This window comes from Apium graveolens, chromosome 6 (genome assembly GCF_009905375.1).
Source record: "Apium graveolens cultivar Ventura chromosome 6, ASM990537v1, whole genome shotgun sequence".
Lineage (NCBI taxonomy): Eukaryota > Viridiplantae > Streptophyta > Magnoliopsida > Apiales > Apiaceae > Apium > Apium graveolens.
Window position 1 is genome coordinate 6,103,785 of NC_133652.1, and position 13,692 is coordinate 6,117,476.

General features: G+C 35.1%; 1 protein-coding gene across 2 annotated transcripts; it reads right to left on the reverse strand.

Annotated features, from left to right (window-relative positions):
- Positions 1-1,419: 1,419 nt before the first annotated feature.
- On the reverse strand, positions 1,420-5,735 carry LOC141667873 (eukaryotic translation initiation factor 5A-3-like). 2 transcript variants are annotated; one of them, XM_074474507.1, is made up of 6 exons: positions 5,521-5,735; positions 4,409-4,540; positions 4,253-4,312; positions 4,093-4,167; positions 3,819-3,922; positions 1,420-2,657 (listed from the first exon to the last, which is right to left on the reverse strand). In XM_074474507.1, the coding sequence occupies exons 1-6, from the start codon at positions 5,662-5,664 to the stop codon at positions 2,606-2,608; spliced, it is 567 nt and encodes a 188-aa protein (XP_074330608.1). In that variant the 5' UTR covers positions 5,665-5,735; the 3' UTR covers positions 1,420-2,605. The 2 variants fall into 2 exon arrangements, with proteins under 2 accessions (XP_074330608.1, XP_074330609.1); XM_074474508.1 differs by lacking the exon at positions 1,420-2,657 and adding an exon at positions 3,622-3,738.
- Positions 5,736-13,692: the final 7,957 nt, after the last annotated feature.

The window sequence follows — 13,692 nt, forward strand, 5'->3', positions numbered from 1 at the left end:
AAATCGAAATTCAACATACTTATATTATGTGTATATATATGTATATATCTATATATATTCCTAAATAATTTTTTTAAATAATGAAAGTGGCCTTTAATTTAATTTTTTTCTTTACATGATATGTACTAACCATTTAAAAAACAAACACAATTTTTTAAAAAAAATTGGAAATTTCAACCGATTTCGGTGGCTTTTAGCTAAATTCTACCATTTTTGGTCGAATTTAATAAAAAAAGTTTGGTGCATTTTCTTTAACAGCAAATTTGTTATTTCCATTCATTTTAAAAAAAGCGGGAAATTTCCCGCCCAAATCATTTACTAAATTCGACCAAAAATGGTCGAATTTATTTTTTCAAAATTCAAGTTATTGGTGGGAAGTTCCCCCTTAGTAAATTCGACCGAAAAAAAATCGGTCGAATTTAGCTTTCGGTCGAATTTAGCAGCTAAATTCGACCGATTAAAAACGACTGCTCCTAAATTCGACCGTAAATGGCTGAATTTACCCGTGTCCCTTAAAATCGACCAAATAAGGTAGAATTTAGCCGCAGTCATTTTTAGTTGGTCGAAAATACCTTAACTTTCTTGTAGTGACAATTTACAATGATCATAGAGGTGGACATGACTATTTTACCAGTGAAGGATTTAAAAATTAGTAAGAAAGAAAAAAAAGTTTAAAAAATGATTTGGGTTTGCAAAATAGTAAACATACAAAATTTTTGAAGGCCTGCATTAATAGACCCCCTTTTGTTTCTAACCTGGATCCGCCACGGTTTGTCTTCGAGGACCCGCTCAATACTTTTGTCGGCATTCAAAACTATATATTAATCCATCTTCTGGGGATTACGTTTTCATTGGAAGGTATTCTTCAAGGCATTGTGGGTTGATGTCGTGAGTATAGATATATGTAAATGACATCCCACGAGTTCCCTGGGATAGCTGGGATAGCTGTGGTCGATTTAATGGCACTTCTGAGTAAAAGCTTGACAAGGATGGAAAGATTTATGAGCACCAAGTTCACAATATATTGCTCTGAATGCACCTCCAAAATTCCATGTTTTCGATGTGAATGACTTGTTACAATCTCTATTAAGCTGATGATGCTTTGTTTCTTCATTTGTTTTACGTGGATTTGATACTGCTCATGCTGCAGCTAGGGTTGAGTTTATTGACAAACCTAGTTTTATAGCTTGATTTCATTTTAGTTGTAGTTTTTCTTTTGTTTTGAGTACTGTGGATTTGTTGCCAAAGGGTGTATGATCGCGCTGCTGTTAGGTTCCGGGGGCCTGATGCTGATATTAATTTTACTGCAACTGACTATGAAGATGATCTTAAACACAGGTGAGTATTAGGATTATTATATCACAGTTTCTTATAGTTTGCTGAAAATTTAATTTGTGTAAATTTTTGTCTGAAACTCATAGGTAGACGAAGGACATGAAGAAAACAAACAACCTTGTGTGGTCAACCCACAAGGACATGGAATCTCCATCCTTGTGTGGTCAACCCACAAACAACCTTGTGTTTGTTTCCTTGTTGGATAGGATTTACAGAAATGCGTATGACTGAAACTTTAGAGCTTCAATTATTTATCTTCTATTTCAACAAAATATTTATATTCAATTTCTGATCCAGGGCTTGCAATGAAGCAGCTATTGAATGTAAAGTACCCATAGCAGAGAAGAATTTGAAGCCTGCATGCCTAACTGTTCTACTCCTTTTGGTAGAGCGCTTGCTCCCTGCTTTTGGTAGAGAACTCCCCACTATATTTCCTCCTGGCCTGTTAATCATTCTGGTTTGGCGCACCAAGCTATGAGGTGATGTGCTTCGTCTTATGGTATCAAAACAATTAACTGCTAGCGTATTTTTTAATTGCAGGGATTACAATATCTTTAGCGTGACCAAGTAAAAATTCTACAGGCTTAACCATAAGTCTTTACCTATGAAAATTTCGATGATCATCATTGACGGGCATATATTTCTGTTAACAGTTAACAGAAATGAAGGATATTGAAGCCCAAGTTGTTTCCTTCACATGGAATCTCCAACTGAGAATGGAAAACAAACAACCTTTGCGTGGTCATCCCCTTGCCAGTGTTTTCTACAGCAGTAGCAGCATCATCATCGGTTGTCTATCCACTCCAAAACCAACTTATTTTGAGATTGCATCATTGTCATCAATCAGAAACAAGAAGCTATTTAGAAAAAGAATCAAGGATCCAACATTATTTATCTTCCTTTTTCACAGATTCAGGTAAAACTGAGGTATGAATTACACGGAGTAGTTATTAGCTCTCTGTCCAGATTTTGGTATGATAAATGAACCGTTTAACTTACATAATGGTGTAACGACATATTTCTGGTTGGGATATCTAAAGTGCACTCGAAGGCTTCCTAACTAGCTATAATAGTCTTAGTTATATGCTCTAGTTGAGTAAATACCATTTGTATATTTAGTACAGTCTAGGTTAAGGGGCACTACAGTTTTTTAGATATATTTAGTGTTGTTGTAATACTGTATATTGTATATGTGACAAAAAGATACATAAACCAGAACTTTCTTAAAATTATGTAGCACCTGTGTGGAAGTATCTTTAGCTACTGATTGTCATGAATACATTTGAGTAGAATCGTCACGTACTGGGAGCGTGTGTCTGAACCTGCAAATAATGCCTAGTGCAATTTTAACATTCATAGTCTTGCTTCTCTCACAGTGAGCCACAAAATCTCTTAATGTGGGTTGAAGTCCTACATGTTTTCTCTGCAGTATTGACACAACTCAGACAAGTCCTGAATCTGTGCTATATGCTTCTGCAAGATGGATGGATTGGTGCTATATACACTACAACAAATCAGGGCATTTTATGACTTTTTTTGGTTTTGAAATCGTCGTAATTGAGCCAAATACGACGGAAAATTTTCTTGGCTTTTGCTCAAGTAGAAAGTTCGAATTTTCGTCGCAAATCTTGATTCTGTCCCCGATTTGTTGTAGTGATGGTGGCTTACAATTTTAGCTGGAACACCATTTTATCTACAAGGCAAGACTCAATTTGCAAGAAACACAATTTTACTTGCAGGAGCTTGTCCTATCATCAGGTTTTGTCCTACGAGGAAGCACTTAACACTAAATGGCTGATGCAATCGACACTGAGAATCTTTACAATCTAATAAGCAGATAGCTTAATGATCGAAGATAACTACATAATCTGCATTTCTCTACAAACGTGTATTTACAACTATACAATCGAGTATCTCTATACACACACGTCACTTTAGCTAGACTAAGGAAACTAACTATAGAAACCCTTTCTTACTATCACGGCTTAGAACTGCTATGCAACTTCACCACTGATCCAAAGCTTTATTACAAGTCTCCTAATCCTAATTAACTTAATTTATCTTCGTAAACAACTTATCATATATGCTTTATATACTTACTTTTTCAAATTATAAAAGGAATATGCTAATTGATGCACCTTGTTGCACGAAAAGTATTAGACTATCGGTTATATATATTGTTGTGAACAACCACTGTCCTTGCGGGACTGTAATTACAAACATATATAACAGTAGTCACGTCCTTAAAAACATAAATCAAGCAAAAGCTTCTAAAGCAAATTCAAATATGTACGTTCAGATGGCTCCTGAACACACAATAATTCCGGTGATAAAACTTCATAAAAACGTCAGGGAAAACATTCACCATTGCACTTGTTTAAGTTACCAATTTGGCTTCAGTATCTTTAAAGCAACGACACAATGATTCAGTTGATAATTAAGGTTCACAAAAAACGCTGGGACATTACACTTGTTTAAATTACCAGTACTTTGGCTTCAGTATCTTTGAAGCAATGATTTTCTCTTTTCCCATAGCAGACGCGACAGAAAGAAATACGGCTTTTCCCTCGGACAATCCAAACTTGACCTGATTTAGATCTCATGTTAATTAGAATCAAAACTACAGTTGCAACTGGCAACTATGTCTCCGTATACATGCGAGAGCAGTTTAAGGGTTACACACCATCATAATTAAAGGAAGTTAGAGTTTTGAATGAAATGATGAACATGCAAAGACAACAGAAAGTATAGACTAACCTTTGAAAGGAGATCCTGATCTGTTGGAAGCTTTAGATCTTGCCTTATATTACCTTTCTCATCAAGCAAGGTCATCTAAAACATTTGATTAATTAGTACAAGACTATATAATGAAGCAAAATTAAAGAGAAGGAGAAATCAAGAATGAAACAAGCCATACATGTGAATCTTTCTCACGAATAACAACGAGCCGATAGTCAGTAAGGGTGACAATAGGGACCTGTAACAAAATCCACATATATTGTTTAGGACAAAAGAGCATATATATATATATACTAAATACAAATGAACTTTTACAAATAAATGATAAACATACATCACAAGTGCCGGATAGGGGAAAAGTAGCTTTAAATACTTCCCCGGTGAATATGTCGATGACAACAAACTGACGTTTAACGCGATGATACTTACGTGTAGCGGGATCAATTGGAGTTCTGATCGCAACAATCTACAATGATCAATAATAATGTCATCATAACCAAAAATCATCCCAAATCTTAATGAAAAAGATAATGAACAACAATTGATTATAAAAGCGCACTACATAATCGGAACAAATCTAAAACATAAGATGAAATTATTATATCAGAGAAATTCACGCGGGATCAATTGGAGTTCTGATCGCAACAATCTACATTGATCAATAATAATGTCATCATAACCAAAAATCATCCCAAACCTTAACAAAAAAGATAATGAACAACAATTGATTATAAAAGCGCACTAAATAATCGAAACAAATCTAAAACATAAGATGAAATTATTATATCAGAGAAAACACGCGGGATCAATTGGAGTTCTGATCGCAACAATCTCCATTGATCAATAATAATGTCATCATAACCAAAAATCATCCCAAACCTTAACGAAAAAGATAATGAACAACAATTGATTATAAAAGCGCACTAAATAATCGGAACAAATCTAAAACATAAAATGAAATTATTATATCAGAGAAAACACGCGGGATCAATTGGAGTTCTGATCGCAACAATCTCCATTGATCAATAATAATGTCATCATAACCAAAAATCATCCCAAATTTTAACGAAAAAGATAATGAACAACAATTGATTATAAAAGCGCAATACATAATCAGAACAAATCTAAAACATAAGATGAAATTATCAGAGAAAACACCTCCACGAAGATTTTATCCACATCCTTTCATACATGAATAATTATCAATGATATATGTCTATCAATATAGGAAACCTAAAGTAACAGTAAACAAAACCCTAAACCAAATCAATTAGCAAAAAAACCCTAAACCAGATCAATTAGCAAAAAAACCCTAAACCAAATCACATGTTGAAGGCATATATGAGCTAAGAAAGAATAAATTATACGAACAGCCATACAGATATTAATAAAGATTGAATTATTTTGACAAATATATATATATATATAAAATCATAGACCCTAGACCTTGCAGGGATGTTCTTTGATGCAGACAAAACTCCTCAGATCCCTGACTTTTCGCACGACGGTCCTCTTCTCAGGCATGAAACCAGTATTGGGGGGACATTCTTGGATGGTTTCATAGCCCCACAAGTCCCCGGTATCTACCATGTTTAGACCAATGATTGGGTAAATTAGTATGGTAAAAAATTGATAGAGAAAAAGATAAAGATAGAGAGATAATTGAGGTCCAAGGTTGCATCGTATATATACCAGAGGGATCAGGGCTTTTACGATGTGGGCTTTTATAATGTGGGCTATTTATTTTCTAATTTTAGACGATAGTTTTTGTAATAATAATGTTCTATTCATGAAACTCTTGGATTCAAAACAAATTTTAAAAAGTTTTTTATAGTATCTCTTTTACAAACAAAATTTGTTTGTAGATGGGATTGTAGAAAGATGGTTCTGATTTCTGAACTTGATTGGTATTAAGGAAAGTCAGTCCTTTACTGTTATATATATATAGACTTGCACGCAGGCAGCTTGCCCCATTGAGCCCTTGCACATTGATAGATTGTCATTCATAAATATGAGCTTTACTCCTCAACTAGTCCTGCATGAGGGAACAACTGATCAAGAGTTCCAAACATCTTTTGAACTTGTGAAAAAAGCTCTTAGTACGGACAAACGTGTTGGTGAGAGAGATCTTATAGTGACAAAAGATGGTGAAGGATATCTGAGGTTTGTCCCTCTTGTTTACCAAGACTTTGAAGTTATTGGGGTTTTTGGTGCTGAAAACAATTACTTTCTTGGCTTTTTGACCAAAGAAATCGACTCAAGTGATGAATGTCATCGTCCTCACCGTATATGCTATATCATCGTAAAGAGTAACAAGGAGAATGAGGAAAAAATAAATTCAATTAAAAACTGTGTGATAATAAATTTCAGTCCAAAATATATAAATTTTAAAGAGACTGAATTGGGAGATAGTTATCCGAATATGGAGCTGCAAGCTGGTTCAAAAAGAATACAAATTGAATTAGGAAGAAAAGCACTGATTGAAGCAATAAGATTTTTATCTACAACCGATGTAGACTATCTTCTGGCAAATCTTGATACCTTGGCTAAGCATTGCCTTGTTATAACTCAATTGTTTTGCGAGTCGTTTAGGTTAAAAGTTTTGGCCCAACATAGACTACATAAATTTGTTGACGGCTTTACTGTGCCAGAAGATTTAGCTGTCAAAGAACATGGATGGTCTGTTGCCTCGTCGATTCTTCAAGCAGAAGATAAATCCAATCATGAATTATATTTTGCAGATTTCCGTGAGGGTACACTGTCAGAAGATGAACTACATGAAATTTATGACATGCTCATGCCTTTAAAAGCAATGCAGATCCAAAGACAGAGGTCTTCGAAAAACTTCTGATAATAAAATACCTTCATACATGGCTGGGAGATTTTGTCAAGGTAATTTTATCCTTCATCTCTTTACTCTTTATCCTTGTTTAAACATTGTTTATTTGCTGCATACAATTACTTTACAGCTTGTTTTATATTTGTGTCATCTTTTTACTTTAATTAACTTGACAAGATATTATCAATTAATTTATGAATTTGTGTCATTTTTTACTTTAATTAACTTGACAAGATATTATCAATTGATTTATAATTTCCGTCTTTGGTGTGTTTAAATATGAGCATGAGTACAATTCATTATGAATAAATAACTCATTTCCAAAAAAAATATGAGCATGCGTACTAGTAGTATTATAAATTATAAATACACGCATATATATTTCTATATGGTAAAAAATCAAAATACCCACCATTTGGGGCTGGTGCCTAAAATACCATTTGGTGGGAGGGAGTGCCCATTTTACCCACTGAATACGCATTACCATCGTGCACATTCTTTTTTTAAATAACTTGTAAATAACACGAATGCCTGACATGCGTATTCGCTTCTACAGTAAGCACTGAATATGCATGTCAGACATGCGTATTCTTTGCAAATTTTTTTAAAAAGAGAATACGCATCTGTAGAATGCACAGTTCGTAGTTATTTTGGACCGTCCTTCCGTCGGTGGGTATTCTGAGCACTTGAAGGTGGAAAGTGATGTATTTTGGGTATTCTTTCAATCTATATACGACTCCTTTTAAATTAGTAAAGCTTGATAATAATTTATTTTATTTATCTGCTAGGGAGTTTTTTAGTGTTTTTTTAATAATTTTATATTTTCTAAGAACTAATTACCATTAACTTCAATAAACTCATAAAAATCCTAAAATTCAAAGTATTTCACCACTATTTATGTTATCTTTGTTAAAATAATTATGCATATATAAATATTGTTTGAGTTATATATATACTTGTCCAACTTATATTAATTTGTTTTTTCATCTAATACATATTGTGTCCATATAAATTCTCAGTTGAGGCAAGTAAAATTTGAGAGTACAGATACAGTGACAGATACGATACACATCCTTCGAGAATACTTGGTGTTACAATACAACCACATTCACTTGAAAAATGTAAGTTTAATTTGTTTGACAAATAATGCTTCTTCATTCAATATCTTGTATTTTTTATTTTCTTCATCCTCATCATTTCTTTAAACTTTCTTTTATGTGATGTTTTTTGCAATTTTTTATATTTCAAAATTTCCTAAAAATAGTAAGGTTTTAGCTTGTACATAAAATATCCACTACTTACCTCTTAATTTATACCAACTTTATACATAAAATATTTAGCTTGTTTGGGATTTTTAAAAAAATGTAACTTATGACTTAAAGTTGCAAAGTGCCATATAAGTTATATGAACATTGTAAATTATAAGTTATTTAGGTGTTTGGATAATTTGAAGTATAAATTACTTATAAGTTGACAATATGTTTGATAAATTATAACTTATAAAGTAAGTATTTTTTTTGAAATAAAATTAAAATATAAATACAAATTACATGAATTAATAATTTTGATACATTAATATAAAAAAATTAAAAATAAAGATTATTACAACGGGAAAGAATTATCGAATTTTTATTGTAAGGAGATTTCTGTTACTTATACGGATTATTTAATTTGTACTACTAATATAGTTTCGCTTATTAATAAAGGATATACAATAGATAATTTAAAAATCTTAAAAATTTAAAATTCAAATATGATAATATTTTAATTATAAGTTGGTAATGTATTTAGTAAATCATAACTTATAAATTATAATTATTTATTAGAAAGTAGATAATTAAATATAATAATTTTAATACACAAATATAGAATTAAAAAGATGAAAGAAAATAACAAAACTGATATATAAATAACAAAAATAATATTAACTGAAAAGCAAGGCATAGAGAGAATAAAACTGAGAAAGGAGAGAAACCCAACTTTCTGATTTTCCTCATGGTCATATGTGATCATTTTTCTTGGGCCGCCAAACATTCGGGCTAGAATCATAATGGCCTTTTTGCCCATTTATGACAAATGGATGGGGTGCCAAACACTCTTCTTGGTATTGGTCATTAATTCGTCTCACCATTTTACTTATTTTTTTAATTTTTTAATTTTTTATTATTATTTTATTATTTTTCTTAACATTCATCCAAATATAAACAAATGATTAGGAGGGAGGGAGAATTAAATTTTGACTAGGTTTCGTTTGACTTTATACTCTATGTCTTGTCACTTGCTAGGTAAGGCGCCCAGTATTCTTTTATTTTTGACTTTAAGGATTTTTCTAGTGTGTTCGCGTGCACATATTAATAGTTATTATTCCCTCCATCTCATATTATATATCATGTTTTGACTAGTCAACATTTAAATTATTTAAATTTTGACCGTAAATTATGCATAATATATAATTAAATAATTTCTAAAACTAGTATCATTAGAAAATATATCTAATTCTCTTTCTATTGTATTTTTTATTTTTTTAAAAATAATACATAAAATTATCGTAATTATTGGTCAAAACTTAGTAATATATCTAATTTTCTTTCAAATGTATTATTTTTTAAAAATAATACATAAAATGATTGGAGACCTCATTAATGAATCCTCACATGCACAAAAATTTTTACCAATTAAATTTTTACAACTCATTAATCATATTTTTTAAGCATATACACAGGCACACACAAGACAAGCACTTGCTTTAAATTAGAAAAAGATGTTGAGGAGAGTTACATGAGTTGACCGTGTATTATAATGATAAAATTATACAAGCCTCAGGATTTGTCTCAGGATGTTAATGCCGATATAGAAGAGAAGCTTCCTGTATTAAATGATCTAGAGACGGTGCCCCAAGATTATTTTGAGAGCAAGGGGGCTGATAAAAATTTTTATGAGGAGCTGGAATTAAATTTTGACTAGGTTTCGTTTGACTTTATACTCTATGTCTTGTCACTTGCTAGGTTCGGGTTGATGTGGAAGCTTTTCCATCAAACTCGTTAACAAAAATAGAGTCTCAACCTGGACAAGATCTTCCAGGGAGGACATTTGTGACGTTTAAGCGAACTGATTATGATGCCTCAATGCTAACATTCTCAAGTAAGTGGCAAGTGAAGGTAAGGCGTCCAATATTCTTTTATTTTTGACTTTAAGAATTTTTCAAATCCAAAGTCCATTTTCGTTGTTTGCATTTTACTCATGAGACTATTTGCGATAAAATGCCATTAAAAGATGCCACAACTGCGCTAGAAGGATTGTTTGGCATGCAGGTACGTAATGTTCAATATACTTCTGTGCTCGTAGTAATAAATTTGAAAATTGGGTTTCTAATAGTTTGTTGTACCTACAGCTTGTTGATGACAAGAGGAATCCATATGTCAAACAGAAGCAAAGAAGGAAAGGCACGAAACCTCCCGAGGAGTGGAAGGTAAACCCAAATCGTGAGAAAAAGCCAGTAAAAGAATATTTAGGCGCAAAACCAGAAAAATTGGTAAAGCTAGTACATGGGTTTTACTTGAATAGATTTGAAGTGTTTGCAAGATTTAAATTCCAAATGGCTCCTCAAAAAGTTGAGCCAGTGACGGAACCAGAAGGGGCTGAGAGGGTGCCCGTGACCCCCCTGCCCTCGGTTGTTAAGCACGTCAAACTTCTAGTTGCATGTGATGAAGACATTTGCCAGGTTGCCGTTCGTGATATATTAAAAGATTGGCAAGATGGAAAATGTGATTGTTCTTGGTAGCATACCCAGGAAAGTATATGAAGTGGCCGGAGAAGATTTGACCCTGCCGTGGATTGAACAAAACCAGCTTCTTGCTCTTTTAGAACTTCTAACATTTTGTTTTGTGCAAATATATTACAATTACTGATTCTGTCCGTTTAGCACAGTTTATTTGGGTAATAGTTTTCTAATATACTTTACTGTTCAAGAATTCATTTTTTTTTTACTTTTTTATTAAACATATACATAAAAATTTATGCATTGTTATTTTAAAGTAGCTATATATATAGTTGCACATACTGGCATGCGCTAGATTATATAATTATCGATTTTAACTGTGTGTTTGTGTATGGGCATTAATCCTTTGTCGGCTTGCTGACTCTTGATATTCCTCTTGTAGCCTTCTTCCACCATTAATTATTGGGGTGTGTGTATCTCTAACCCTCCATCTTGTCGGTATGAGCCACTCTGCGTATCGTCTCTACTTTCCCATCCATGGCTCCTATAGCCGATGTCTTCATGTTCTTTTCATTTTCTTCTATATTCAAAGTTTCTTTGCCTTTTTTCCGGAGAGGCATATCTGCACGCCTATGAAGCCATATTGCATGCTGATCTCCATTCTTTTACGTTTCCAAAATTAGCATCTTCATATCTTCGTTGCTTAATTGGATGCCAAGACGCTCCTTCAAACGAGATATTCTCATTCGTTGTTTCTCAATCTCCAGATCATCGCGACAAATCTCGCTATCAGTACGTCCTAAGTGATGAGCATGTGGGACTATCCTTTACTCTTGATTTGGCTCTGGTTGAAACCTTCATACATCATATGAGATTTCTACAATAGGAACATCTCCAGTGTATTACAAGACGGGGTGTTACCCCCTGAACACGTTTGCCGTGAGATACACGACCTTCCTTGTTTTGCTCTTCATAATTCTCCTTGGATCTTTCTTGAGCAGAAGCTCCCTTAGAGCGATACTTGTGAGAATAGTGTTCATCCTTTTTCTTCTTGTTTTTTTTAATAGAGCTTAATTTTTCTCCAAAGCGATTTAGCATATCGCTCATGCGATAGAGTTGTTCCATTACATCAGTGTTGCTGACGAGTACTGGTGGCGTTCCGTTAATCAGCGGAGTTTCACACATATCATAGCGTCTATCCTCATGTTAGTGATCGTTCACCTTCATGTAGATCTTGATCATAGAGTCAACAATCATGTTGCTTGAAGCGTCCATCTTCATGTCGTTTAAAGCTTACATCTCCATGTTGCTTGTTACGTCCTTTTGTATTCTCACCCACGAGTTCAATGGTCGGAGCAGTATCCTCAGAATAATGCAATTATCGCAGAGTGATTGCTACATGTCTAACTTCAGCTTTTTCACGACCATCCGGAGCACCTCTCTCTACCATCGGAGCTTTTCTACGTGTCTGACCAGATCGGGGTTTGCGGCGGCCTCTTCTTGTCTTCCTCCGCCGCGTAGTGATCAATTTTGAGTCAAAACTATTCAATGCATCGCCCATCAAATGAAGTTGTTCTGTCAGATCCGCGTTGCTGATGAGAACCGGCGACGCTCCGCTAACTAACGGAGTTCCGCGTTCTTTATAGCGTACATATTCATTAAAGTTTTAGTCGTTGTCACAAGAATTTCCATCATTGTTGGATATCTTTTCCTCCTAAGATTCGATTTGATTCAAGTCCCTCCTTCTAGCGCCAATTTGTTAACGAAGGAATTTGGTTAATAAAGATTTGAGGTCCGCGGCCGGAATCAAGATCAGCAACGGTGGTCCTTCACCGTAAAAGTCGTCGGAGTGTGGTGATTCTGACAAATTTGGGGGCTGAGATTGCAAGGGTGTTTGGTGGTGGCGTATAGAGCTCTCGTTTCCAATCCCCCACAATGTGCCTACGTACCTCCTTTTTTAGAGGATCAAGCCCTACGTGGTTCTTGGTGAACAAGAAATCTAGATGGACTTGGCTTCTCATTTCGTGGCCCAATAGAAGTTGTCGAACCAACTTCCTGTAATAACTCGAACATTGATTTGCTTTAGGAGTTCCCGACAATGTGGCCTAGTCACAAAGGCCCAAGGATCGGTTACGACTTCGGGACTTCACGAACAAGGAAACTCCTCGGCCGAAGGATATCCCCATCCGCTACCACTACTTCCGTCGATCGTAACCGCATGTATAACCATGACTTACCGTAAATACCAAAGCGCATCATTGCTCCCCGATGAGGATAACCCACCAGACTACAAGAAAAGTGATCCCAATCGTAGAAGTGCAAAGTGCGAGATAACCCCAAAGTCTACCGTCAAGGACAACCCGTCGAATACGGAGACAGGGCCCCCAAAGCACACACTAGATATTTACGCCCGTTCTTCTACGAGAATAAGCCGCAAAACTACAAAACGACGCCTTCGACATATTTTCCGGGACGAAGGACTCCCGGAGGGCCCTTTTCCTTCACTAGGCGTGCCCTGTGATGGGTTGGAACCCTAAGCATGGAGAGGTCCTCCGGAGGCTCCTCTTCCTTGCTTGTTCAATTCTTATACTTTTTTCACTTCCCAGTTTAGTTGTGGGAGCAACCTCCTCGCTAACTCTCCTTATAATTTCACTGGTATGCGGAGCGGCCACCCCGTGCGGCCATATAGCATGGGGCGAGACCTAAATGAGGGTCCGAGGATATTTCCCGGAGCCCGAGTCATAATTTATTTCTTGATCGTTTCACTCCTTCTCCCTTAACTTAAGATCATCCTTTATAGGCTCCTTGTCAATACTTGTTCCTCCTCGTCGTCTTCTACTATAGCGACCGTCGTGGTACCGTCGTCGTAGCGGCCGTCGCGCACTTTCTCCACTATGGTCGCCGTAATCCTCCTTCGTAATGGTCATCGTACACCTTCACATACAACTTGACCAATCATCGTCATAACTTCTCATCGTCAATAGTCGTCGTAAGCGACTCCCATATAGGGTCCCTAGTCGTCGTAAGTGTCCTCCGTAAAGGGAGCGTCCTATAGGGAGCG

Coding starts and splice junctions, on each gene's coding strand:
- LOC141667873 (XM_074474507.1), bottom strand. CDS start 5,664: ATGGTAGATACCGGGGACTTGTGGGGCTATGAAACCATCCAAGAATGT. Junction 4,168..4,252: donor TTCGTGAGAAAGATTCACAT/GTATGGCTTGTT, acceptor CAAATGTTTTAG/ATGACCTTGCTTGATGAGAA. Junction 3,923..4,092: donor ATCAGGATCTCCTTTCAAAG/GTTAGTCTATAC, acceptor GATCTAAATCAG/GTCAAGTTTGGATTGTCCGA.